This window comes from Eumetopias jubatus, unplaced genomic scaffold (assembly GCF_037043125.1).
Source record: "Eumetopias jubatus isolate StellerSeaLion01/CBP00866 unplaced genomic scaffold, mEumJub1_p1.0 scaffold_9, whole genome shotgun sequence".
Lineage (NCBI taxonomy): Eukaryota > Metazoa > Chordata > Mammalia > Carnivora > Otariidae > Eumetopias > Eumetopias jubatus.
Window position 1 is genome coordinate 38,257,147 of NW_028274815.1, and position 26,564 is coordinate 38,283,710.

Sequence of the window (26,564 nt, forward strand, 5' to 3'; positions counted from 1 at the left end):
CACCTTCCCCTTTCTCTCCCCAGGGCCCTTGACTGAGGAGAAGGGTGTCGGCACTTCTCTCCGGGCCTCGTGCAGGGTAGGGGCCTCCCGGCAGAGGGGGGCCTGGGGAAAGGGGCCAGAGGCAGTGGGCCTGGGAATGGAGGCGCTTGCCTTGTGGGCAGGAAGTGTGAGGTGGTGAGCAGCTCGGGAGCCCTGGGGAGGCCGCAGGCTGGGAGGGGTGAGCGTGTGTTGGTGAGGGGAGCGGAAGTCGGAAGCACGGCAGCCTCATTCTCCATTCACGGGTGGACGGCCCTTGCATCGGGAAGGCCCGCTTACCCTTTGCTGGGGCCTTTGGAGGTGAGCAAGGTGGGCCTGCTGGGGGTGGCGCCCGCCCGGGAGGGAGCTGGGGGGAGCAGGGGATGCGGAGGGTCCCGATGTGGGCCCTTGTGGTAGCTGCTGGGGCAGGTGGACAGGAAGGAGGCCCCTGTGGGCCCACTGCGTCCACACCTTCTGTGAGCCTGGCAGGGCTACCGCCCTCACCTTCGTCTTCCTTCTCTCTGTCCCCCTCCTCCCTCAACCTACCCCTCCCAATCTGGCCCCCACTTACCCTGGCCTCTCCAGAGCCGCTGGGGGTCTGCAATTACGAAGGGGGACGGGGCAGAGGAAGGGGCTCCTTCCTGAACCCCTTGTGGGCCTCCCTGGGTCCCTAGAGATGACTGTGGCGGGGTACCCAGTGAGGGCTTTTGTGGCCAGAGGCCCCCAGTGAGCCTTGGAGAGGCTGGAGAGAAGGAAGCCAGACAGGCCTGGGCTTTGGGGCGGGGGCAGCTTTGGGTGCAGGTGCTGCAGGGGCTCAGATGCAGAATCCACCATTAGGGGGCCCCCAGCTCTACCTCGCCTTCCGGGCCGCACCCTGAGAGGACAGGTTAGTGCTAGGGACCCCAGTAGCTGGCTTGCCAGGGCAGCCTAGGCTTGGACCCACGGACCTGATGCGTGACGGCCATCGTTTTACTCGCAGAAGCCTTCCTGTTTGGGACACTGAGGCCTTCTGCTCATAGCTGTCATCCTCATGGTAGATGGAGTCTCACGGAGGGAAGGGCCTTTTGGGGCCTAAGATCCTAGGGTTGGTGTCACTCCTCTGCTAAAGACAGGGGAGGGTGACCTGTCGTCGGCAGATAATAAATACCCCTCCGGCCTGTTGAAGCTCAGCCAGGTTGGAAGGAATGTGCCTCAGATGGGCCTGTCTCCCCAGCCTCCTGGGCCTTCAGAACATCCCAGAGCTGCTGCTTTCTACAGATAAGGAACCACCCAGCACAGGGCTTAGAACCTGGGCTGCTGGGCTCTCAGGGGAAGGAAAGGGAGACCCAAGAAGGGGGGGTGAGGGTGGTCCAGCCTGGCCCTGAGCCCTCCTCGGGGGTCCTTGTCCTTCCCAGGGGACAGCTGCTCTGGGGACACAGCAGTGCTCTGCCCCATTCTCTCTGTACCCCAACATCTCTGCCCCTCATCTTCTCTGCCCCCCATTCTCTTCCCCCACCCTCTCTGCCCCGCCATTCTCTCCTCCCTCTCTGTTCTCCCTCTCTGCCTGAGCCCCAGCTGACCCCCCCCCCGCCCCCGCAGGGTCCTCAGCACCACTGCCCCCCCCCCCCCCGCCACCGCACACTTGCATGAAGGCTTCTTCCGCGTGGGCAGGATGTGGGGCTGCCCCTAGTCCTGTCTCTCACGGTGCTCTGGCCCAGGTTCGGGCAGGAGCATGTCCTGCAACTCCAGATAAGGAACTTCTCTTTTCCTCTGCCCTCTGGATGATATCCCTAACCTGGCTCCTCCGAGGGCTATGTGGGGACAGGCCATCTCCTAAATCCCTGGACGGGCCAGGAGCCTCTGCTTTTTCCATAGGAAGGAAAAATTTCCAGGGCAAAAGGGAAGAATGTCTGCTGAGTCTGGAAGCTTAAAGGGAGTGAGGGACAGAGACAGGTCGCTCCCGGGGCGGGGCGGGGGGGGGGGGGGAGGCTGAGCGTTGAGGGAGCCCCCTGGGAGGGTTGTTTGTGGGCTTATTGTTTTGGCTTCTCTAAATGACCAGCAAAGGAGTAAAGTTGAACTGAGCAGGACATGCTATTGCTGAGCACCTACCGGGGGCCAGGCCAGTGGCAGCTCTCTGGCCCGTCCTGCTTTATCACAAATCTACAGAACAGCTTTAGTCCATCTTATTTCCTTATTTTACAGATAATGAAGTTTTTGATCAGAGTCACAGAGCTCGTCAGTTGTAGGTAGGACTTCAGTCTCGTCTGTGAGCCTCCAGACGTAGGGGGGCTGCAGACATTCAAGGCTGCCACCTCCCCTCTCAGGGCAGGCTCTCCCCCAGCCTCCTGTGGCCTCCCTGCACTTCAGAGTACAGGCTGTGTGCCCAAGCAGCAAGCAGGGGGGTGAAAAGCAAACCCACTCTCAAAAAGTACAGTCCAGGAGCCAACTGGTCTCCTTGCCCTCAAGATCAAGACAAAGTCGCACTGAAGCCCAGGGCAAGGTCGGGTAGGGGTGGGGGGACTTAGGCCCCTTAATCCCCCAGCAATCAGGTTCTGCGTCCTGCACTCCCATCAGCCAGGCCCCGCTCAGCCCCTGCAGCGTTCCCCACTAGGGTCAAGAGGGGGCACCTCCCCAGCCTCCTCCCCGCCTCTAGCCTCTGCTCTTTCCCATTCCTTCCTCTCACTATCTCTGGAGCTCAGAGCATTTTGTTGGATTCCATAGAGTCATTCCACTTCTCCCGGAACTTATCCTTCCGCTCCCCAAACCAACGGAGGGCCGCTTTATTTTGGAGGTGAACAAAACCCACCTTATGAGGCACATGGCAGACTTTCTTCCTCCTTTGTTCTGGTTAGGATACCTGAGAGAAGCCATTTCAACAGAGATTTCACTGAACATCAGGGCTGAGAAAGTAAACCAAGAAAGTTCTCGGTGTGGGAGACCTGGGCTTCTGGTCCCCAGTTCCTGGCCCACCTCTGCCTGAGAGGTGTCATCCTACCCCCAGGAAAGGAAAGCCCTTGCTTCCCTCCCATTCATCCCTCCCTCCCTCCCATCCATTCATCCATCCATCCATCCATCCATCCATCCATCCATCCATCACCCCCTTTACCCCTCCCTTGCATCCATCCATCCATCCATCTTCTCATTTCCACAAACATTTTTGGAGTACCACTTCTGAGTAAAGCAGGCATTGCACTGGACTGTGGGGAAACAGATGAATTCAAGAGACCCTGCTTCACAAGTAATTCATGCTTCGTTTAATTCATGAAGGCCCAAGGGAATTGATTTATGGGTGGGGAGAGAGAGTGATACTTAAGAGAGCCACAGACCTGGATACAGACCCCAGCTCCCCTACTTACTAGCTGAGCTCCCTGGGTCCATTTCTGACAGTCTCTGAGCCTTAGCTTCCTTATTAGTAGGAAAGAAATGTTACCACTTGTCTCATTCATGGGGTGGCTGTCAAGACCCACAGATGAGCTCATAGCTGTAAAGCACCGAGCTGGGTGACGGGTGTGTTGCGGGGGCTCGGTACATTCTTTTCACCTCCCCCAGGGGGTAGGGTTGCCAGCTAAAATACAGAATGCCCAGTTAAATGTGAATTTCAGTTAAACAGTAAGTTTTTAGTATCAGTATGTCCCAAATTTTGGGCATCCTATATGTATATTTGCTAAAGGTGGCAACTCCACTGTGGAGCTGTGTGCTGCCCATTTGGAACTGCCAGCCTAGAGCCAGGAACACCTCCGGAGGGCTCTAACTCTCCAGGTGTCCCACGGGCAGTCCCGAACTTCTCAAGGCAACACTAACCTTTAACTTTCTAATGCACTTGAACTAAAGTGTAAGGACACGCACCCCACCCTGAACTTTGTAGGTGGAGTGGGTAAAACACACGTACTCAACTGATACAGTCCTTCAGCACGTCCATACTGAGACAGGTGAACAGAAGCACAAAGAACCTCTCTTCTTGGTGCTCACGTTCTGGGAAGGGGATGCAGATGAGGACCATGTGGGTAAAGCACCCACAGTCACACCCTGGGATAAATGCTCTGAGACGGAGAGTGAGGGATGGGGTGTAGCCAGGTCGAGTTTGATTCAGAGTCATGGCCTAGCCAAACCGCACACCTCTTCCCCCACCCAATGCTCAATCGGTCTGTCTGTGTGTCTGCTTCCTCCCTCCATCCCCCAGTCCCCACCCCACCTCCCTCGGACCCTTGAGACTCCTCAGGCCCCAGAAATCGGCTCTCTCCTTTTTGGTCTCTGGAAAACTGCTACAGCTTCTGATTTTTTTCCCCTGGAGCCCATTGAGGAATGCCCGGCTTCTTCTGGGAAGGCACATCCAGTGATCTTTGATGCCTAGCAGAGTCATGAACATCTACCCGTAGCCCTACGGGTAGGGCTTAATTCATATACAGAGTTATTTAGAAGTACATATTTGCAAAGAGGAATGCGTGGGACTCTTGTCTCATACAAATTTCAGGATGGCCTTTCCATGGGCCGAAGCTAGCATTTCCCATCCCATTTATTGGCATTTGAACTTTTCCTATCAAGTGAGTTCACTAATGAGGGTAGGGGGACGGATGTCATCCAGGCCAAGTGCTCTCATGGCCACAGGGACGTGCTCCCAAGGATGGCACACACTCACAATGTGTGGACGTGTGGAGGAAGGAGCACCAGAGCAGGGGTGTGGGGAGGGGAGCCAGCTAAGCACAAATAGACCAGGTCTTGGCAGGGAAGGGGAGGGTCAAGGGACATCGGCCTTGGGGTCTGGAAGTGAGCTGTAAACAAGGTGCTTCCCTCCACCTCTGTCTCCTAGTGGAACTGCCTTCCCAGTGTTCCCTGTACCCTGTGGGCTGCTTGCTCGAGAAGGCTGCAGCGGGGGGATCTCCCTTCCTTTCTCACACTGGCCTGGAGAGGGAAGTGTGGATCTGGAGGGGCTGCCCAAGTACAGACTGCCCAAGTGGGTTGCGAGATTCACTCCTCCTTCCCCCTTGGAAATAGGATGATGGCAGCTCTCTTACGCAGAGAGGTCGGAGAGTAGAAAACGGACCGCTGCTTAGGGGGAGGAAGGTATTCTGGGATTGCCCCTTGGGCCAGCCGAGGACTGAGGGAGCAAAGCATGTGCATCCTCAGCCTATAACTGGGGGCTGGGGTGTGGGGTGGAGACAGAGAACCAAGAAGGAGCAAAGGCCGAACTAGGAGACCTATCCGAGAAGAGCCAAGGGCGAGACCAGGGCACACCGATTTGATTCAGAGCACCGAATACAAGATTAAAAATAAGGAACAGCCCCACGTTTGGGGAAAGTATGTTCTCCACCGTCACTGCAGGAACTTGGCGGCCCTGAAGGCTGGCCAGGGGCCTTCCCCAGGGATTGTGAGGCCCGAGTTCAGCAATGACAGATTCTTGCTCCAAGGGTGGACTGGGGGTGTTGGGACAGAGAGGGAAAAGTCCAGAAAGGGGTTCTATTTCTGAGGGACTTTTAGGAAGAGGCCCTCAGGAGGAACAAGAAACTGAAATTCATGGTGGTCCTGTGTCATTTCTGTCAGGCGCCCTCCTGAAAGAGGGCACGGTGCCAAGCTATGTTTTCCAGGTGACCTTAAGCAATAGGTTTGGACAGTAGGCCCCCCACCTGACCCTGGTTTTGCAGCTCTGGGGGTTCCCATTTATCGAGAGTCTCATGGTAGGCCAATAAGTAGGCAGCAGGTGGTTACAAGTTGGGAGCAGGTGTGTGTTTCTTTATACCTTTGTTCCCCCAAGTAGTTTAATACAGCACACAAGCACACACAAGACTTCAGGGTGGAAACACATGAGTGAAGGAAGTGGGCCAAAGGGAAAACCAGAGAAGATGTGATGGACACAGGGGTGCATTACCCAGTACTGCGTACCTGCGCTGGGAGGGCCCGTGCACTTAACCCTGAGCGGCCTGGGATCCACTACCAATTGGGGAACGGGTCGGGTCAGGAGTTGCATAGTGTCCGTGGGCTCAAAACAAGCCATTGTTCTCAGGGCCACCCAGAGAGCCATGTGACTTGTCTACATGCAGAGGATGGACACGTGCGCTCCTGGAAAATACCCTTCAAGATTCCTTGGCCGCATCCATGTGGTGCTGGTGCGGCCCATGCACTGGCAGTATGAGCAGGTGTGGTGCCGCCCCCGTGGGCTCGGCCACTCCCTCTCCTCCCCGTGTAGCGGGGTAGGCCCAGGGGCTGAGGGTCCTGCCCTTGGGGGCCGCCGGCTGAGTGTATAGCTCAGCGAAGGATGAGGCCCCCCAGGGCTCCTCGCCTCCAGTCTGTATCTATTTGGCTCCCACGTACGTTGCCTGATGTGTGTTTTCGGCTTGCCACTGCTTTCGTGCTGTTCTGAGGAACGTCCACCTTCCACTCCTGCCGCCAACCACTTCAGGGTCTCCATTCTCCGTTCCAAATGCCCAAGAGAAAGATCCAGTGTGTCCCGTTTATCTCTCTCAGCGAGGCCACTTGGCCACCTTCAGCCAACAGATGGGTGTCTTTGGAGCAGGTGCCGCTGTGGTGCGGGCAGTTGGGGTTGTGGGGCGGACAGCATCCATGGTGCCCCCCTCACCCCTGGCAGGGCTGTGGAGGGCTCGTGCCCCTCAGCCGGGGCCGGAAACCTGTCTGATACACAAGACGTGGGCCTCCAGGGGCTGGGTGCCCTTCGCTAACCCACATTTGCTTTGGGCACTTGCAGGGTAGGCGTGGATTCCCCGCTGCCCCCCACCCTCCCCCGGGCCAGCGCTCCCCCGGATCCACACAATGGGACTGTGAAGGCAGACACTTCTGGGGGCACTGGAGCAGCTTGCACTCTGGAGGATGGGTGACGACAGACTCTCTGAACACCCCAAGCCCATGGAATTTCTCAACCTCTATTTGGGAGACAACCTGCAGCCCAGCCCAGAAGCACACCTGAGGGAAACGTGCAGCCTTCCTGACCCTCTCGAACCTCGTGGGGAACAGACCTGGGCCTCTGAGCCTCCTGAGAGGCCCGATGCTTTGCCCTCATCCCAGGGGGAGCCCAGGCACAAATCGGCGGCCCCCGGGTCACCCAGGAACAGCCATCCTCTGGGGAGCCCGAGGCAGAGCCAGAGCACGTCCACCCAGGTGGTATTCTGGGCAGGCATCCTGCAGGCCCAAATGTGTGTCCTGGACCTGGAGGAGGAGCTGGAGAAGACAGAGGGGCTCAGGGCTGAGCTGAGGTGCTGCCTCCCTGCGGCCCCTGTGGAGCTCCCCCCTTTCCCCTCCAACCCCGCAGGCCCCCGGAGCTCAGGCCTCCACCCCAGGTTACCGGTGGAGGTGGCCCCAGGGGGAGACAGCAGTGGCCCTGAGGGGGAGAACCAGCACTCTGTGTGGCCAAGGGAGGGAGGGACAGACTCCTCCCCGGAGTGGGGTGCTGAGGAGGAGAGCATATTCTTCGACAATCCCCTCTTTTTGGAGAGCCCTTGCTCGGACACCAGTGCTTCTGGAGCTCGTTTTTCCTGGGGGTTCTCAGACTCCCGCACGGATGTGAGACCTGAGCCCCAGTGTCGCCAGATCCCAGAGCCTCCACTCGCAGGAGGGGGAGTGCTGTGGGAACTGGACAGTGAGCCAGGTTTCGGGGATGGCGCAGCTGATGACAGCGGACACACCACGCCTTCATTCCCTGTGCCCACCTACAAACCTCACTCCTTCTCGTGGACTGTGGAGGGTGAGGCCACCAAGGGGACCCCTGAAGCACCTCCTGACTGGGGGGAGAGTGAGGTAAGCCAAGCCCTGGGGACCAACCCACGGCGGTGCAGAGGGACATAGAAGGAAAGGCCTTTCTCCGTGGTCACTGGGCCCAGAACACTCTTTAGATGCTAGGGCCTTTTGGAACCCTGAAGTAGTATAGCAGAAAGGCAGGCCAGTGTGGCCTTCAGAATTACAGGACATTGTACAAATGCCATGATGTCAACAGAACATGATGGCCATTGAGTCCACAGATGTCCCTATCTCACCAGCTCCAGAGGGCTGTGTCTGGACACATTTGGAGAACAAACAGCTCCTCCAATTTCAGTGTGTTCCAGGCCATTCTTAGACTCTACCCCTCCCACCTCCAGGACATTCCCAACCGTAACAGGGCAACCTCTGCCCCAAGCAGGGAGGTATCTGTTTTAAGAGTCTGGTCTCTTGAGAGATTTCAGCATTTGGTTACTTTGAGTTCACCGTCTTTCATTCCCACCCAGGCACGTCCCTCCCCAGGGTCGATAGATCGGGCCGCATGACAATGGCAGAGGTCCTTGATAGCAACTAGGACCAGCTCTGGGGACAAGTGACAGGAGACGGTAGGGCGCATAGTTTTCCCAGGGGAGGCCTCTGCTCAAGAGATAAGGAAACTCAAGATGTCAGAGCAGGGCTGTAAGTTTCTAATCTCTCTGGTCCCAAAGAACAATGCAGAAGAGCCATTAACTAGACAGCTCTCCCACCTGACCCCAAGGTCACAGGAGCTGCTAGGTACTGTTGGAGATCCCTGACCGGAAGGCTGGGGCGTCCAGTGCGGGGCATCGTGGCTCTGTCCCGTGAGAGTGCATTCTCGCGACCTTGTTGCTCTAGGACCCTTGGGGTCCTCAGAGGGAAGCCTGGGAGCCCCATCCTCACAGCAAGTGACATCTGCTTCCATCCCAGTGCCTGGGCGCTGTCACCCTCCCTATAATACAGCCCGTCCTTGGGCTGGTACTGCGGACCACAGAGGGAGGAGGGTGGGGGCAGGGAAGACTAGAAGTCAGTGGGCATGGATGAGGGACTCTGGAGGCCTCGTGGGGTGCATTAAAGGCCCTAAGAACAGTTTCCCTCAGGTCAAACCTCTTGCCTCTCCTTCTCTCTAAGACTTCTCTGGCAGACAGTCTTGACCCCGCCCCACTTGCAGCATCCTGTGTGGACAAAGCATTGACCTGGGAAACAGGACAAGTCAGATCTGATCCCAGCTCTGCCATACAGCCTGTGCAACCTTGGGCAAGTCACTTACCCTCTCTCAGCCTCCCCTTCCCCAACTGTATGGAGGAACGTGAGCCCCGGTGATTCTTGATTCTCGGGGTGGGCACCAGCACCCCTAGGATGCAGGTCTTCTCTCATCCAGGATTCCTCCTCTGATCTGGGGCCCTGCTGTCTGGGTGGGAAGAGAGCAGGGAGGGAGGGGCCCTGGATACTCAAAGTCATTCTCCCCTCCCCCTCCCCCTCTCGGTGCCTCCAGGGCTCATGGAGATACTGTGCCTCTCTCAACAGGCCCTGCCCAGCCCGGAAGGCTGGCAGACAGAAGAGGGTCCTTCCTGGCCCCAGGTGCCTCCGATCTCCCAGGACCGAGGTGAGACCTGTTATGGGCTCTGGGAAGTTGAGTGTGGGAAGCTTTGGATCTGGGTGGGGACAAAGATCTCCTTGGATCCATAGATATCATTAAGAAGTCCCATTGTATCAGGTTGAAACCAGAGCAGGGGTGAAATCCTGCTTCTCCTGTGACTACATTCATACAATGGTTTTGAAAATGCTCATTTCATAGAATTAATGAAGAAATGTGTCAAAGACCCAGCATTTCTGATGCCTGGGTCTTAGGGGTTTAGGAAGTCCTGAGCCCCAGGGTTGCCTGGAGACCGGAGTTCTGGGAGCCCTCTGCCTGCCGCCTCTGCATGTGGGAGGTCCCTACCGCCGCCTGCCAGAGGAGGGACAGACCGGCGCTGCCCGGCTCCAGGGGGAGGAACCCCAGGGAGGGAGCCTGTGGAGGTGGCAGCCCAGGCGGTTTTCCCCTTGGCCTTCAGCCTGCCGCTCGCCCCATGTCAGCTTCCCTCCATGCTCTTCCTCAGGTGACAGTGATGCTGAGTGTCCCCAGGAGTCTGCTCTGCGCACCTTGGCTCCTGGCCCCTGGGGGAGCCCAGCCTCATCACCGGAGCCTAGTAGCCCCGAGTCTGAGAACAGAGGCCCTGGCCCCAGGCCCAGCCCCGTGTTCTCCCGGGAAGGCAGCCCAAAGCCCCGGGGTCCCCACTGGGACAGCAGTCTTCCTGAGCCGACGCTAGATGCTTCACGCCCTTCACTCTTGGAGACAGATAGGGCAGAGCCACGTTTGCTGGAGAAAGAGGAGGCAGGAGAGGCCTGGAGTGAAGGCCCAGCCAGGACTCCAGAGGCGGGAGCCGTCCAGCCTGGCGGTTGCTTGACCTCTGCAGGAGGGTAAGTGTCTGACTAACCAGCTCTCTGGCTTCTAATTTTGGATACATTTACGAATACCCTGGTCTGGATGGAGCATGAGAAATGCCCACTGGGATTTAACATATTAACACCTGTTAAGCCAGGATTCTATGACTGGGTGTCAGCAGTTTTGAGCAATACTGGAGGGTCTGAAAGCACGCGAAACCCAAAAGCAGACAGACACGTGGGGCAGGATTTGCACGTGCTGAGGCCATGCCCCAAGAGCCTGGACACCAGGAGAGGGGTGGGAGGTGTTCAGCGGACCTGACCAGGGCCATGTGCCCGGAACAACGGGAATCGTGCTAGGCAGGGTGGGGAGTGGGAAGGTCAGAGCTTGTGATGTGGGGATGACACATTGCTTTGAACTTGAGGAGGTGCCTGGGAGAAATCCATTGGTGAGCCTTAGGTCAAGGGTGTGGCTCAGATCTCAGGGGAAGCCAGAACCCCAAGGGGAAGTTTGGCTGGAACCAAGGAAGTGGATCTTGGGGCCCATGGCAGGATCGAATAACCCCAGAACTGTGGCCAGAGGCAGGAATAGGACCACTGGGAAACCAGCCTAGATGTCTGCCTGCCTCCAGAAGCTGCAGGGGGCTGTCAGTGCCTGGGGCCTCCACCCAGGAAAGAGGTTTTGTTCTCTGGCTGGCCGAGGAGGGGACATCCTAAAGAGGCCGGGAGGAACCAGTGATGGTTTGGGTTGCACTAACTTGAGGGTCGCCCCCCCCCCATGTCAGTGTCACTGGGTGATGGGGACAGAACCTCAGGCAGTGTGTGTCTCTCATGCATCTGGAAAACTATACAGCCTCTGGAGGTGTTGGGAGGCTTGGGAATCAGGGGAGTCTTTCAGGATCTGAGAAGAGAGGGCTCGTCATACCAAAAGTAAAGTCAATTCAACCCAAAATAAAAGTAAGTAAATCCACCTGAAATGAGAACCATATGTTCATAGTAAGTAATGAAAAAAGGCTCGATTGGGGCTTTTCTTGCTGTGATGCTAAATATTACATACATAAATAAGTTTAATCTTATTTTCAGCACAATATTGGATTAATTTTCCTGGCCCGAGTTTGCTGGTCCAACGGGATGTTTCGTTTGTGCTTGACTATCACAGTGAGGTCACAGAGGTTATTTTTATATTTTATTTTTTCATTTTATTTCATTTCATTGCAACTAATTAATTTTTTATTTTTTGTTTGTTTGGAGCGGGGAGAGGCCGAGAGAGGGAGAGAGAGAGAGAATCCCAAGCAGGCCCCACGGCTCAATTAATTTAATAACAGCTTCATTGAAGAAATAATTCGCATACCATACAGTTCACCCATTTAAAGTACACAGTCCCATGACAGTTGATATTTGCATTATTTTTTTCCCCAGAAGTAACTCCCCATCTAGATATTATTTTAGAAACAACACTAGTCGACTAGGTCATTTCTGTAAAAGCATTTTAGGGCTTGCGCAGCTGATGATCCAATAGTTCTCTTCAGATGTGACATGCGGGTCGTTAGTTTTCTCCTCTCCAACTGTCCACTGGACTTAACTCCTTCAGTTCCTTGTTTCTCCCTGGCTTTTCTGCGATTCCTGGAATCTTCTGGCCTCACTGACACGGACTTCATGAAGCCCTATGTTTTTGGGGGATGAGATTTGTAGGTCACTTTTCAGTGGGGCTCTGTTGTGCCGGCCCCGCTGGGTGTGCAGGAGCCTCAGGGAGAAACGAGCAGAGAAGACACGGCCCAGTCGAGGGCAGAGATGGAGGTCCGTGTTAGGAGAGAGGGGCTGTCGAGCGCAGCCTCATTTGATAAGTGGTCAGTCTATCCGTGAACATTTGCAGGTTCTGCTGATGTGGCTTACCTGTACATCTCCCTAACTGTGGTCACTGGGATCTGGAGTATTCCGATAAGGAGGATCCCCTAGCCCCGGTTGTCGTGTTGCGGGGGAAATGGAAGAGTCCGGCAGAGACTGGGCTTGGTGACTTCCAAAGTTCCGAGCATCACATGCTGAGTGTTCCCCTTGGGTGTCGGGGCGGCCTGGTCCTGTGTATGTTCATAATAAGAACAGGTCGCCATGTGGGCTCCTGAGGTGAGGGCTTGCTTTCCCACAGGGCTGCCGGTGTGAGAAGGGAGAGGTCGGAAGCCACCTCTGACACCCCCTCCCCGCCCCCAGCTGTGGCCATGCCTGAAGCCAGTTTGGCTTCTTCTTCTTCCCTCACCCTTGCACCTTCCTTGGCTCTAGCTCTAGGAGGGAAGCCTGGGGCCGGGGCCGGGGCCGGGAGGGGCAAGGGGGCAAGGAGGCATCACGAGCAGGGGAGGACAGGTGAGGGAGACAGGTGGCTGGTGGGGGTCAGGGAGACGAATGCCATCCCTCCTGGGGATGGATTCAATACCACTGGCGTCTTCAAAGGGCTGCACCTGCCACCTGAGGTGAACTAGGCTCAGAATGTCCTCGTGGTTTACCTGCAAAGGTGCTGGGTGCTGAGCTTGGCCTGGCAGGTGCGCCACCTCTCTGGATCCTCCCGGTGCCCAGGCCAGGCCAGGTCAGGGACCACCCCGGCACTCCAGCTCCCCTGCTGAGTTTTGGGTGTGGACTGTGAGCCCCCCTTTCTGTCACTGACCTGGAGGGACGCTTGACCCAGTACCCCTCCTGTCCATCCCACGTGGTAGTCTGAGGACACTGTTGGACCTTTGCAGGCTTCCCGAGAGCCCCATGCCCCAAGCGCAGTCCCTGGAGGAAGGCCAAAGGCCCCAGACTGGAGACAAGCTGGCTAATGGTAACAGCACCGACAAGGTGGCCTGGAACTTGGCCTCTCGCCTCTATCACCTGGAAGGCTTCCGGAAGTCTGAAGTGGCTGCCTACCTGCAGAAGAAGTAAGGGGCTTGGAGCCTGAGCAAGGCTGGAGGTTGCGTCAGGAGAGGGAAGAGTGGTCCACGGACTTCCGTCCACGGGCCGCCGCATTGCTGACCTTCATCCCATCATTCGCGTCCGAATCCATCCCTCCCCCCCCCCCCGGTCTCCTTGTGGCGCCTGCCTCTCCCTCTTAGTCCCACTTGTCACCCCTTCTCCACACTTTGAGCCCTGCCTAGAGCCACCGGACCTGGCCACCTCGTCTCCCCCACCCAACTCCACGTGTCCTCCCCACTCAGCAGTAGACGGGGGCCCGTGACAGACCAGACCTGGGCCGCCCCCTTACCCTCTCACCCTCTGGGGATGTGCACAGGCCCTGGGGCCCCCTGGCATCGGGGCTCCAGCCCAGACCCCTATCCCCCCCCCCCCATGCGGCCTTCATTCCTGGTTCTTTTCCGCAGCAATGACTTCAGTAGGGCCGTGGCTGAGGAGTATTTGTCTTTCTTCCAGTTTGGAGGCCAGAGCCTGGATCAAGCCCTCCGGTAAGGCCTCCAGGCCCTCTCTGGGGAGGAGGGATGGCTGGGAGGTGGTAGCCCCGGTGAGGCCAGAATCTGATTGGCCCCCGGCTCTGGAGCCTGCTGGCTGCCCCAGCCCGGGCTCTGGCCTGGACTCTGGCCTTCCTTCCAGGGTCTTCCTCCAGGCCTTGGTGCTCAGCGGGGAGACTCAGGAGCGAGAGCGAATCCTCTACCAGTTCTCCAAACGCTTCCATGACTGCAATCCCGGGGCCTTCTCCTCCGCAGGTAGGGAGGGCTGGGCCCCGAGGGCAGGGCAGGGCGCGCTGGGGTGCCTGGGAGAGGGATGGCACGGGAGTGCCGCCCGGGGGAAGGGGGGGGGGGCTCTGGGTAGCGGCTCCTGGGAGTGTGTTCGGGGGAATGTGGAGGACCAGAAGCCTCTGGGGTCACCCTGCCCAGCGTGGCCAGTGGAAAGGCAGGAGTCCCGGGTCTAACGAGCTTTCTCTGTACTCGCCTCCCGCCGGGGCAGATTCCGTTCACACCTTGACCTGTGCCATCATGCTCCTCAACACGGACCTGCACGGACAGGTGAGGGGGCGGGGGAGCTTGAGGCCAGGGGCCTGGGATAGGGTCACAGAAGGGCTCCGGGGGAGGTAGGGCTGGAGGACTGGAGCAGGTCTCAGAGTGGCCAACAGGGGGTTATTTTCTGCGGGTCGGGAGTGTGTGCCTGCTGCCCCACCTCTCCCAATGGCCACAGAACATTGGGAAGAGCATGAGCTACCAGGAATTCATAACCAACCTGAACGGCCTGCGGGACGGCGGGAACTTCCCGAAGGAGCTGCTGAAGGTAAGGCACAGGGGGCTGCCCCCTGGGCTCGTGATGCCGGGGCTACCTCTGTAGCTCCTTGTCCCCCGGGGGGAGGGGGGGGGCGCGGGCGATGCTCAGCCCGGGCCTGGCTCTGCTGCCGTGCCCTTGGTAGGCCACGGCCTGTTCGTGGAAGGTACTAGAGTGTGCGTCCTCGCCAGCAGCAGCACCATGGAACTTGTTGGCTTGTGTGAATTCGTAGGCCCCCTGCCTTGGACCCTACTGAATTAGAATCTCTGGGGCTGGGACCCCCTAAAATGTTCTCTGGAGTTTCCAGGTGATTCTGAGGCATGGGGAATCTGAGACGCACTGGGGTTTTGGGTTCTCGGAACGAACAAAGGGCAGGGTTTTAAGTGGCAGTAAGTCTAAGACTGAGGAGCCGGATGTTCTGGGGTTTGAATTCTCGTCTTGGGCAGCTTGCTCGAGTTCCTCCTGGGGTAGCACCCACTTTACAGTGTGGTGCTCACAATGAAATAAAGGTTGCCAGGGGCCTAGCATGGCGTGGGGCACACAGCAGGCTTTTCACACGCAGTGATGCCCTGGTTCTTTTGTCTGTGTGGTGAACATTTCTGGAACTCTTGCTGTGTGCCCGGCACCCTGCGAGGCACTGCCAGGTCTATGAAGGCAAGCGAGGTGCACGGCCATGAATACCCTTTGTTAGGTCCTTTCAGAGTCCCAGCACCTCGCTTACTCATTCCTTCACCATCCATTTGTTGCCCCTGTTTGTCCGCTGTCCCTGCGCTCAGATCCCTCTGGGCGGGATGGTACTGGATGATTCATTTACTTTCCAGGAGAACTAGCTCGGGCCTCCCTCCCTAAGCTCGGGTCGGGACTAGGATTGCTTTGCTCATCCTGTCTGTAGCGTCGGGCATGGTGCCTGGCACGTGGTGAGCGCTCCGTAAACGGTCGCACGCACGGGCACATGGATGCACGCGTGCGCTGCTTCCTGCTCGAGGAGGAAGGGCAGCTGTGCTGGGGGTGGAAGAGGCAGACCGCAGCTTGCCCCTGTCCTGCCTCTGCCAGGCAGAGTCCGGGCCCCACGGGGCCGAGGCTCCCTGCCCACTGTGTGCTTCTGTTCTAGGCCCTCTACTGGTCTATCCGAAGTGAGAAGCTTGAATGGGCCGTGTAAGTGAGAGTCTCCCTTCCCTCCACTCCCCGCTCCCCTCCCCTGTCTCTGGGCCTGTCCTCCCTCCACCCGCCCACCTGAGAGTCAGAGGAGCCCGGGGGAGGCAGGGGGGCCTGGACAGTGCTCCCCTCTGAGTGGGATGCAGCCAGAGGCCGGACCCTGGGTGAGTCTCCAAGAGGGTAGAGGAGTCCAGGCAACACCTGGAGAAGCCAGGGGCTGTGGGGGGTGGGGATGACAGGAATGGATGGGCTGGCTTTGAAGGACTCCTTTTAGGGGGTCCTGGGGTATGGCTCCCCAGCAAGAGAGAGAGAGGGTGGAGGGCGCTGAGGCCGTGGGCTCCTCCTAGTAGCCTTTGCCCAGTCAGTATCCCCCAGCCTGATTCTCTGATGTCCAGGGATGAAGAAGACGCAGGCCGAGCAGAGAAGGCCCAGGTGTCTCCCCCCACTGGCAAGATGAGCAACCCCTTCCTCCGGCTGGCCCAGAGCCCCACGGCGCCCACCTACAAGCAGGGCATCCTGGCTCGGAAGATGCATCACGATGCGGATGGCAAGAAGAGTGAGTGTCTGCTGCCCTGCTGTGTGGGGAGCTTGTGTTCGCCGCCGAACCCGCGTGTGGATGTGCGTGCGGGCGTGCAGAGTGGCTCGGCACAGGGCCGCGGGCTGACGTGTGGGCCGGCGTGCAGAAAGATGGCACGGGTCAAGGACTGGCAGCCTGTGTTCCTTCCTTGATGGTGACCATGTGCTGGGCGCCGGCTAGGACGCCAGGGAGTGGGGGTGCAGAGACAAGACAGACCTAGGTACTCCCTGCCCCCCAGCCCCCCATGGTAAGGGGGAGGTTAGATGAGCGCATCAGTGTCTGGGATAAAAGGTGGAAATGGCTGAGGGGTGTAGGGAGGGTGAGATCAAGTATGGGGGTGTGGAGGAGGGCTAGGTTTTGGTTTGGTTTGGGGGGTGAGATGTGGGGGACAGGGATGGGTGGGGCTTCTGGGAAATGATGGTGTCTGAGCTGAACCTTGGAAGACAAGAGGCCAGAGGGCATTCCTCTCAGACAAAGGAGCAGGCAGAGTCGGCTGGGAACAGGGGGTGGGTGACAGGACGGCAGGAGGTGCGTTTGGCCTCGCTCCGCAGACAGGTGGAGACTTTAGAGCAGGGCAGCGCCAGGACCGGAGCAGTAATGGGACCCTGGCTGGAGAGGACAGGGTGCAGTGACCGGCCGGGGAACTAGCACTTGGCTGCCAGAAGGGCCTGAGCAAGGCTGGAAGGTGACTCCAGGGAAGCCAGCCTTCTTTTGCAAGAGGACCTAAGCCCCTGTGCCTCTCTGGACGGGACCAGAAAGACGTCTGGTGGCACCGTGCTTCGGTGTGGGAGTGTTTGGAAAGGGGACAGTCGGTATGGACATCTGCTTTTGTTGTTGTTTGTGGGGTCTGCGCACGACTGCCTGGGTGTGAGGCGTGGCACCTGCTTGTTCCTGATTGTTTTGTGGTGTTGGTATGCCGCTGCGTGTTTACATGCACCTGGGGAGGGACTGAGTTGGTGGGGAGAGGGGACCACGTGTGTCTGAGTCTGGTTGGGGTGCCACCACCTCCTGTGTGTTCTGCTCCTGGGGCAGCGCCGTGGGGCAAGCGCGGCTGGAAGATGTTCCACACCTTGCTTCGAGGGATGGTCCTCTACTTCCTGAAGGTAGGAAGGGGGTGCACAGCCCTGACAGGCAGGGTGGGGAACAGGGAAAGGCCCAGAATGGTTTGGAGGGTGGGCCCCTGTGATCACCTCTTTTCTGAGCCCCTGTGCCCTGTGGCAGGGAGAGGACCACTGCCCCCCTGCAGGGGAGAGTTTGGTGGGACAGATGGTGGACGAGCCCGTGGGGGTGCACCACTCGCTGGCCACGCCGGCCACCCATTACACCAAGAAGCCACACGTCTTCCAGCTGCGGACTGCTGACTGGCGCCTCTATCTCTTCCAGGCTCCGTAAGTCCCCGGGGGGGACAGACCAGCAGCAAGGCTCTGGCTCTCTTGTCCCTGGTCCCTTGCTCACCACTCTCTGATGGCTGCTGGCCGGGGCCCTGGTGGGAGCAGGAGAATGCTGCGGCTGGCAGGGGTCCTAGGCGTCCTGCACCTGCTCCCCTGACCCCACCCACTTTGCCACTGCAGCGCCTCTTCCCTGGTGGAGGGGCACCCCCCCCCCCCCCGCCATCCACCCTCCTACTTCCGAACCTAGGATTCCAGGAAGCCTCTAGCAATTGATTTTTATTTATTTTATTTTATTTTATTTTATTTATTTATTTTTATTTTTTTTTGCCTTAGATCTAAAATCTGTTGCCTTCCTAGATTTTCCTCTTTGACGGATGATAAAAACCACCGGCAGAGGTCAACCACCTCGACTGGTGGCCGGGCTTCTGGCTTTTTGAGGCGCTGGGTACTGAGAGTCTGGAAGGCTGTGCAGACCACAGGAGGTTGTGGGGAGAGGGGCAGGGCCGGCTCTGTCAGCTTGGGGTCTGACGGCCTCCTCTGCCCTCAGCACTGCGAAGGAGATGAGTTCCTGGATTGCGCGCATCAACCTGGCGGCCGCCACGCACTCGGCGCCGCCCTTCCCCGCCGCGGTGGGCTCCCAGCGCAGATTCGTCCGGCCCATCCTGCCTGTGGGCCCGGCCCAGAGCTCCCTGGTAAGGGGAAGGGGACTTCCCGGGCCCCGGGGACGAGGTGGGAGATGGGAGGTGGGAGATGGCTGCGCACGTAGCCTAGGAACCGGGAGAGGGGTGCGGTGCGCACCTGGGCCTGGGAACGAAGGGAGGATGTGTGGGCTGCACACCTCGGTGCAGGAACCAAGAGGGGTTTGTGGCGGGCTGCACACCTGGGGCCGGGAACGGAGCGGGGTGCGGTGGGACAGCTTCCCCCTCCGCCTCCCGCTCCCAGGAGGAGCAGCATCGATCCCACGAGAACTGCCTGGACGCTGCCTCCGACGACCTGCTGGATCTGCAGAGGAACTTACCGGAACGGCGGGGCCGCAGCCGGGAGCTGGAGGAGTACCGCTTGAGGAAGGAGTACCTGGAGTATGAGGTCAGGCTCCGGAGTCTCCGCCCTCCCTGCTCTCTCCCGCCCCCTCGGCCGGGCCCTCTGCCGTCCTCTCGTGGCCGCATCCGGCCTTGCAGCCTTCGTTCCCGGGGCCGCTCAGGGCTGCGGGAGGCCCTGTGTGCGCTCTCCCGTGCAGTGGCTTGCACAAAGTGTGCGTGTCCGTGAGCACTCAGACCCCTTCACTTCTTGTCCTGGGGGTACCTAGAAGCTGCTTGTCTGGAAACACTCACAGGGGACGTTTTGTCACTTTCACCTAAGAGTATACTGTATTTGGCTTTACCTAAATTGCAGGTAGAAACGGTATTTTAGTTGAATTATTTACCCTAATACCTACCTAGTACTAATAGGCAGTATTTATGGAGTTTGTCTTACTTGCCTGTATTATCTTGTTTAGTTGTCTAACAACTCTGGGGTAGGGACCGTTATCCTCACTTTACAGATGAGGAAACAGGCAAGGAGAGATTAAACAACTTGTCCAAACCTGATGAATTCATATCCTACTCCAATCAGGGCCGTGCCTCATTTATAGTCTTAACTAAGGACCTTTTTAGCCCTCTGATCGATGCCGCACTGTTTTATCCCCTGACCGCCCCCCCCCCCACTGACCCCCCACCCCCTCACATCTTACGCCTCTGGTCAGTGCGCATGTTCTGGGACCTGAAGCAGGAGGGGTAGGTGAGGGGCAGTATGAGAACAGAGGGGGTCAGAGCCATCCAGAGGTGGAGACCAGAGAAGGGAGCGTCCGTGTCATCCCCGGGCTGTGTTTGCGGGGCCTCGTGCTGCCCCCTCCCTGCCTTTGTGGCCCATCCCTTGGCTTGTTCGGTGCATCCTCAGCCGTCGGTACACTGCTTCGCAGGGGCCCTGGGGTGACAGGACCCAGCTCGGCCTGCAGAATTCTAGCCTCTTCCTGCCCATGAGCAGCTGCAACCTGTAGCAAGCCCCTGCCCCTCCCTAGACCCCATTCCCCTCCTTATAAAGTGGAGACAGTGATTCCTGGGCCACCCAGCCACCCGGGCTGGGATGAGAATCTGGTGGGGTGGAGGATGAGCATGCACTTAATACACTGGGACCCGTATCCGAAGGCTGCTAGTTACGGAGGCCTTTGGAGTGTTAAACAGATGAAGGTGGTTAGCATCCCGCTCTCCAGATGCCAATTGTTAAAATGCTATTCAGACTCAATTAGGCTTCAGTACAGATGTGAGCTGTTTGTGTGCAGTGCCGCACAGATCAGGCCTAGTGGGTTATGGATCTCTTAGTGTCTCAGGGATGTAACATGTTCTGGAGACGTTAGTTACAGCACTACAGGGTGGTGGCTGTTAGAACAGGGCTGGGCTGCTTATAATACTGTCCAGATAACTGCAGGGGTCAGGCACGGATGCGGCTCCTGTGTTCTGCACAGTCAGCTGGCTCAGGCTCAGTACAGACGTTGGCTGTTGGTCCAGCCCTCTTTCTGCAGAAATCTTTACCACCAGAGCTTTGTACACGTGGGAGCAGTCTGCCCCTCATGATTCCGGCCTCCTCCCGCCCTGGAGCTGGGGTGGCGCTAAGGGGTGGGGCCCATGTGTTGCAGAAAAGCCGCTACGAGACCTACGTGCAGCTGCTGGTGGCCCGTCTGCACTGCCCCTCGGATGACCTGGACCTGTGGGAAGAGCAGCTGCAGAGGGAAGCCGGAGGCACTCAGGAGCCCAAGCCCAGCCTGAAGAAGTCCCACTCCAGCCCCTCCCTGCACCAGGAAGAGGCCCCCACCACAGCCAAGGTGAAGCGCAACATCTCAGAGCGCAGAACTTACCGGAAGATCATACCCAAGAGGAACCGCAATCAGCTCTGAAGCTGGCACCACCACATGGACTCTGGCCCTGTGTTCGGGGCGGGGGGTGGGGGACCTGAGATGAGACCCCATGGAGGAGCCTTGTTTCAGGGTCCGTGTTGGGGGATGAGGCCCTCCCCTTTCCCGCTGAAGGACAGGCCCTGTTTCTCTGCAGTCCTCACTGGAGCTTTCCTCATACTGCTGTGCCGACCCCCACGGCAGCCCCAGCTGCCCCAGTCCCTGCTCACTCCCAAGGGAGGACAGAGGTCAAGGGTTTGGCTGCACTCCCATGTCACCCTCCCCCCTTCCACAATCCAGAGTGGCCACATTTCTTGGGCCTGGGGGCAGCTCGGCGCTTATTTGAGAATCCGAGCACCCGCGGGCCCTGAGCTTCCAGAAGGGAGGCTGGGGCAATGGAAGCCTCTGGGCAGTCAAGCCAGGGGAGCCACAGCCCTGAGGATGGTTTTGCTCTGGGAGTCAGGTGACCTGCAGTGAGAGGTCCTGGGAGACCCCAGCCAGCCTCAGGTGACTGAGAGAGCAGGGTGGCTCGACCCCGCCCCCTGACAGGTAGGCCTTGGGGCGGGGGAGGGGGGGGCGCGGGGGGCTTCAAGGATAAACTTGGTGAGGCTGACTGGGGCCCTGGGCCTTTGTGTCCTTTCTCCCTACAATCATCCACGCACCCAGGGCAGATGAGAGAGGCCCCACCTCACACACCCAATTGCTAATCCTCAGAGCAGAGCCCTTGGTGGTCAGTGAGGGCCAGAAGGGTTTGGGGCCTCCAGAGCTCCATGGAGAGCCCTGGGAACAAGGGGCCTTTGTTTCCCCAGAGCAGGGAAGGAGGTCCTCCAGGTTCGGACCCCTGGGAGAGGCCGAGAGGCAAGAGGCCGTGATACATCCCCTGAGGTCTCTCTTGGAAGGAGCTGGTCTGAGAGCTGGGAGAGCCAGGTAGAAGGCTGGCTCCCTCCCACACACCCCATCCCATAAAGTTGCATTCCCAAGGAGGGGCACCAGGGCACCTTCCAGACCCCCCTTCCTCCCCACCAGCTCTCAGGGGGCTTTGCTGCCCTTCCTGGGCAGTCCCCCTGTGCTGCCCTCTGGCTGCCTCCCAGCTGGGCTCTGGGGGAAGTTCCGGACACTCACGGACCTCAGGCTCTGCCTGTGGGAAGGAGGCTGGGTTGGCGAAGCAGCCACCATTGTCTCTGTTCAGCCAAGTGTGCGAGCAGGCTGCCCGCCAAGAGGGCCGCTGCTGCCTGTCTGCAGCCTGCTGGCTGGCGCACTGCTCTCCAGCCTTCCTGCCAGGGCCCCTCTCCTCCCATCTGTGCTGGAAGCCAGCCCTGGGGTCTGGAACGCCACCAAGTGGGGCTGGCCCTTGGGGACCACAAGGGGTGTCTGGCCAGGGCTCAGGGCCGGGCCGGGTACCCAGTGGGTGCACAATACATGCAGGCCAGTGAAGAAGGAGGTGTGCACAAATGTGTCAGGAAGGGAGGGTCAGGCAGATGTGCGCAGCTGGAGCCACCTGCAGGGGGCCAGGCTGGGTGTCCCTCCCCCGCCCCCCCGGGCGCATCTGTGCCTATGCGGGTCTATGTGCCTGTGTAGGGGTGTGTGTGCGTGCGTGTGTGTGTGTGTGGAGCACTGCGCGCGCAGACTGTCAGAGCCTCAGGGGGCCTCAATCATTTGTTCATCCACTCATTTGTTCATTCATTCATTTCACAAATAATATTGACCACTTTTTATGGGCCAGGACGAGGGCATTCCAGAATGACTGAAACACATCTCTGGCCTCCCGGAGGTAACAATCCTGTTCTCTGGTTCCTTGCTTTCATATGGAGGCACACTTCATCTTGCTGGGGAGACATGCTGAAGACACATTCCCACCCTTTGCTCAGGGATTCGGATTCAGTAGATCTGGGTCAGGGGCACGGATATATATTTTTAAAGCGGCTTGGGTCACTGATGTGCAGTTAATAGGTGAAAACCTAGCATCAGGTTGATGTGACTTGCCCCAGGACTGACACAAGCTTGGCCTTGAGTGGGTTATTTGATCTCACTGAACATGTATCCATATTTCTAAAACCAGAATAAAAGGTGGAGGTTTGTCTGCATTTGTGCATGTATGTGGCACTGCGATGCTGCTTTGCTCGTGTGGAACTGGCACCTGTCTTTCACCAGGGCACCCGAAGCCTTCCGAGAGATCCGGGCTGCAGGGCGCCACCTGGCACAGCTTGCAGACTGCGTAGTTAGGCTGCAGTTCTGACATGTGACCGCTGGGGGGCGGGCTTGTATCTTTCAAGTTTGTGGGGCCCGAGTGTCCAGCTGCAGAGCTCCGCTCCCTGAAGAAGAGGAAGTTAAGTCTGTTTGTCCCCAACCATCAGCAGAACCAGGACCTTCCACTTTCCTAAACCCACAGTGGTCCAGGTCAGGCCTCCCACCTTCTGGAGAAGTCAGCCTTGCAAACGGTTGCGACTCTTGACATCTTCCTGCAGATGGACAGGAAAAAGGGTTTCTGGAGCCATATGGGAGCAGCCTAGAGTTCCCCAAAGAATTGTCCCCACAAAAGTGAAAAATGAGTGAGCTCCCAGTCCCAGTCCTGAGGTTTGGGGCAGATCTGACCCACAGGCCTCTGTCTGACCTTGTGTCCACCCTCACTTTCTTTCCCATCTGGGAAGTGGGTTGGTGCATCTCTTTGCAGACGAGGGGACAGGCACAGGTTCTTGGTGATGAGCTCAGGCCCTGTAAGGCTGGCTGAAGTTTGTCTTTGGTTCCTTCGTTCCCTTCTAGGGGGGCTCAGCCTCCAGGGCCCTGGGCCCACCATGACCCAGGTGATACCCCAGATGTAACCTCTTCCTGGTCTCCCGGCATCTCTGTTTTGTGTGGCTTTCTGCTGATAACATTCATTTGTTGGTTGTTTGCCAGGCACCAGAAAAGAGTAAAAGGCCGCTGAGGCCCAGGGCTTGGGTCCTTTCCTTTTGGGGTTCAGAGTCCGATGGCAACAACAGGTGGGCTATATTGGAAGGAGCTGGGCTGCAGGACTGGGGTGGGGGTGGGCAAGGGAAACGTGGCAGTAAGCGGGGGGGGGCAGGGCCTGGTCACACAGGACCTCTCCTGCCACCGAGTGAGCTGTACCAGCCGGAGAGGCACAGGCTCGTGGCCTGGGAGGCAGTCAGCCTGGGAGTCTTGCTTTAAGAAATGACTTGAGTCAATAAGGCCAATAGGTAGAGTCAGAATAAGGCCTGGAGACCCTCTATACAACCTGTGCAACTTTTCTGTAAGTCTCAAATAAAAAAAAATGAAAAGGGGGGGGAAGCCAATGGCCTGGAAACAGGAAAACCTGGCAATCCCCCTTCTGGCCCTTCTCCCTCCCTTACCGCCCCCCCCCCCCACGCGCATGCCGGCTCGTATTCGCACAAACTTATGGCTTTCCTGAATGCCACACTCTCCACCAGGGCTCTTCCCCACCGCCCCTCTGCCAGCTTTCCTGGATGTCTCTGCCCCCTTGCGTCTAAACGTGACTCACACCTTCACCTGTCCCTTCCTCCTCCCTTCGCTAGAAGAAGAGGTGCTCACTGCATTCCTGGGACTGACCTCCTCCCCGAGACCACACACCACCCCTGCTTCTCCTGCCTACCATGACCTCTCTCCCTCGGGGGTACCCTCTGGGTCTTTGGGCCTACTTTCTACCCCCTTCCTTATCCCTTGCAAACAACTTCCAGTATATCACCCTCGCGAGGAAAAAGGAACAGAAAAACCTGCATTTGACTCTTCGCTTCCTGTAGCTGAGACCCACAGATGTGTGGTCTTTGCCAGCTGTTTCTCTCCATTCACACCTGGCTCCCATTCACACCTTGCAAACTGGCTTCTGCTCTACCCTTCCCTGAAACGGGGACACACCAGAAGGGCCACTGGTGACCCTTAAGCCTCAAATCCAATGTCTTCTCAGCCTTCATGTCCCTCACCTCTCAGCGACCTTTGACCCAGAGACCTGTCTGGCCCTGCACCAAGGCCCAGCGTGATCTGGTCTCAGCAGCCGGGACCGGGAGTCGGACTGCCTGGTATCAAGTCCCAGCGGTCCCTTTTCTAGCTGACTGCAGGCCAGTTACCTAGCCTCTTGTACTTCGGTTTGCTTCTTTATCAAATGGGGATAATAATGCTATTTACCTCACAGGGTCCTTGTGAAGAATAAGTAAAATTATGCACATAAACATCTCAGAACAATGCCTGGCACCGAAGGAAAGCCTAGCAAGTTAGCTATTAGTCCACGGCCTTGCTGGTCTTACCACATGCACCCTCCCCTCCTTGGGGCCTGGCTTAGGTTCTGCGAATGCAAGCAAGGCCTTTGCTTTCCTTCTTCCTGGAAGGTGCAAGTAACAAATCTGAACTCAAATGGGCTTTAGCAAAAAAAAAAAAAAAAAAAGGGAGGGGGACATTTCATCGCTCCCATAATGGGACAGTCTATATCCAGGTCAGGTGAGGCTTCAACTAGGGCTCTGCACTGAGCCTTGCCCCCCTCTGTTCTTCTGGGCTCCATCTCCCAGGCTAGGAGGCAGGAGCAACCCTCATGGTCCCAAGATGGCCCCAGTAGCTACCAAATCGCCCTCTTCTTGGTGCCAGTCTAGCACATAGAGACCATCTGCTTCTTAGGAAGTTCAAACTCAAGTCCAGGAATAGAGTCTCTCTGAGCTGCCCACTTTGAGCCATGTGCCCCTCTCTGAGCCAATCACTAGGGTCAGGGGCTTAGGGTAGTCAGAGTCCACCTTCTGAGATGGGGGTGGTGGTGAGGCAGTATCACGCAACGGATGGGGACTGGGACCAGCTGCAGAGAAATCCTGAGTACTACTCGTACCAGGAAGGGGAGGACACCAACTGTATCTGGATGCCGTCTCCTCCAGGAAGCCTTCCTTGAGCCCTGCTGCCCCAGTTAAGTCTGTAACTTTCTACATCCCTCGCTTCCCCTGCTCGCCCCTCATTCCCTTCCCTCTTCTTTCTGTCTCTGCTCCCAGTAGAACATACGCTTCCCAAGGGTAGGAGCTGGGCAAGTTGGTTTCCACCGCTCAGGGCCCAACAACGGCAGTCTAAAAGTGTAGCTCACGATACTGTACCCCTGCGCCCTGGGCTTCTGGCCTCCGCGTTCTCCCGGTTCTTCCCCCTTCTTACACGTTCTTTTCTGTCTTTCCTCTGCTTGCTGCTCTCACCCCTGAACTCAGCCTTCCCCCCAGGTGCGGCTTTTGGAGGCCTTCGGGATAGCTTCTGGGAAAGCCTCCTGATGTAAATAAACCTTCAGCTCTGGTCTCGGTGCTGGATTTCGGTCCCGGAGTTCTAACTGGGCAGGACGTGGCCCTCAATAATCTTCCCGGAGGGGGTAAGTTTCTGTACAGATGTTACTTATTACACGTAAGACTGGATTTAGTGTTGTCCCCCTAAACCTGTCCTCTTCTGACTCCCCCGTTTCTATTAATGATTCTGTGATGGTTCTGTGACAGTGGATTTGAGAGGCAACACAACGGGATTATGAGAATATTTGAGCCAAATGGGCCTTTGCCTCACCTTTGGTGTCAGGCGGAAGCTTCTGGTTTTCTGACGTTTTTGTCTCCGTTGGTGTGACACGGACAGGGTCTGGAGGAGGTACATGGACAGAAAAGCGATGACTCTCAGTCAGGTAAGGGACTGTGAAACCCTTCCACCTGGCCACCACCATGAGGCTCAAGGCCGATCTACAGCTCAACGGTGGCTTCTCAGGACCACTCACTGTGTATTTTCTGTGGTCCTCATGCTTCAGTTCTTATTTGTATTTTCCTAATTTATTGCATGCATTTCCTGTGAGCTGTCTCAAATCCTCTCTGGAACAAGGTGGGGAATACATTAATATTTAAAATAAAATAAACAAAATGTCAGTGTGTGTGTGTCTTAGGTTGGAAATTCCTTAAGGGCAGGGACCATGTCTGTTTATATAGCACCTGGCACAGTGTCAAATTGAAGCTTAACAAATGAATTTTGATGAAGAGGGAGAAGGAAGCTGCCTGCAGGAAGATACAGAGATTTAGACTTCACCCTCCAGCTACCCCTCAGCCAAAGCCCCCTTTGGCAAGGGGCGCCCTCCCTCACTCCGTTCCTGACCTTCCAGGTCCCCTCCTGCCATCGCTGCCCTGTCCACACTCCTCATAACGAACCCTGT

The 26,564-nt window shown here is 57.6% G+C and overlaps 1 protein-coding gene and 1 long non-coding RNA gene across 3 annotated transcripts; both read left to right on the top strand.

The window, feature by feature from the left end:
• The first annotated feature begins 242 nt into the window (after positions 1-242).
• Positions 243-20,983, top strand: PSD4 (pleckstrin and Sec7 domain containing 4). Of its 2 annotated transcripts, XM_028122337.2 has the most exons (17): positions 243-336; positions 6,692-7,737; positions 8,842-8,967; positions 9,238-9,316; positions 9,810-10,170; positions 12,864-13,040; positions 13,479-13,559; positions 13,705-13,817; positions 14,059-14,117; positions 14,287-14,376; positions 15,476-15,519; positions 15,915-16,075; positions 17,129-17,199; positions 17,318-17,484; positions 18,035-18,179; positions 18,430-18,573; positions 20,159-20,983. In XM_028122337.2, the coding sequence occupies exons 2-17, from the start codon at positions 6,814-6,816 to the stop codon at positions 20,414-20,416; spliced, it is 3,000 nt and encodes a 999-aa protein (XP_027978138.2). In that variant the 5' UTR covers positions 243-336; positions 6,692-6,813; the 3' UTR covers positions 20,417-20,983. The 2 variants fall into 2 exon arrangements, with proteins under 2 accessions (XP_027978138.2, XP_087882552.1); XM_088026426.1 differs by lacking the exons at positions 243-336; positions 8,842-8,967 and having other exon boundaries at positions 6,712-7,737.
• Positions 20,984-23,781: 2,798 nt separating this feature from the next.
• On the top strand, positions 23,782-26,283 carry LOC114223463 (uncharacterized). Its single transcript, XR_003612154.1, has 2 exons — positions 23,782-25,751; positions 25,873-26,283. It is a non-coding gene; the product is annotated as an uncharacterized LOC114223463 (long non-coding RNA).
• The last annotated feature ends 281 nt before the right edge of the window (positions 26,284-26,564 follow it).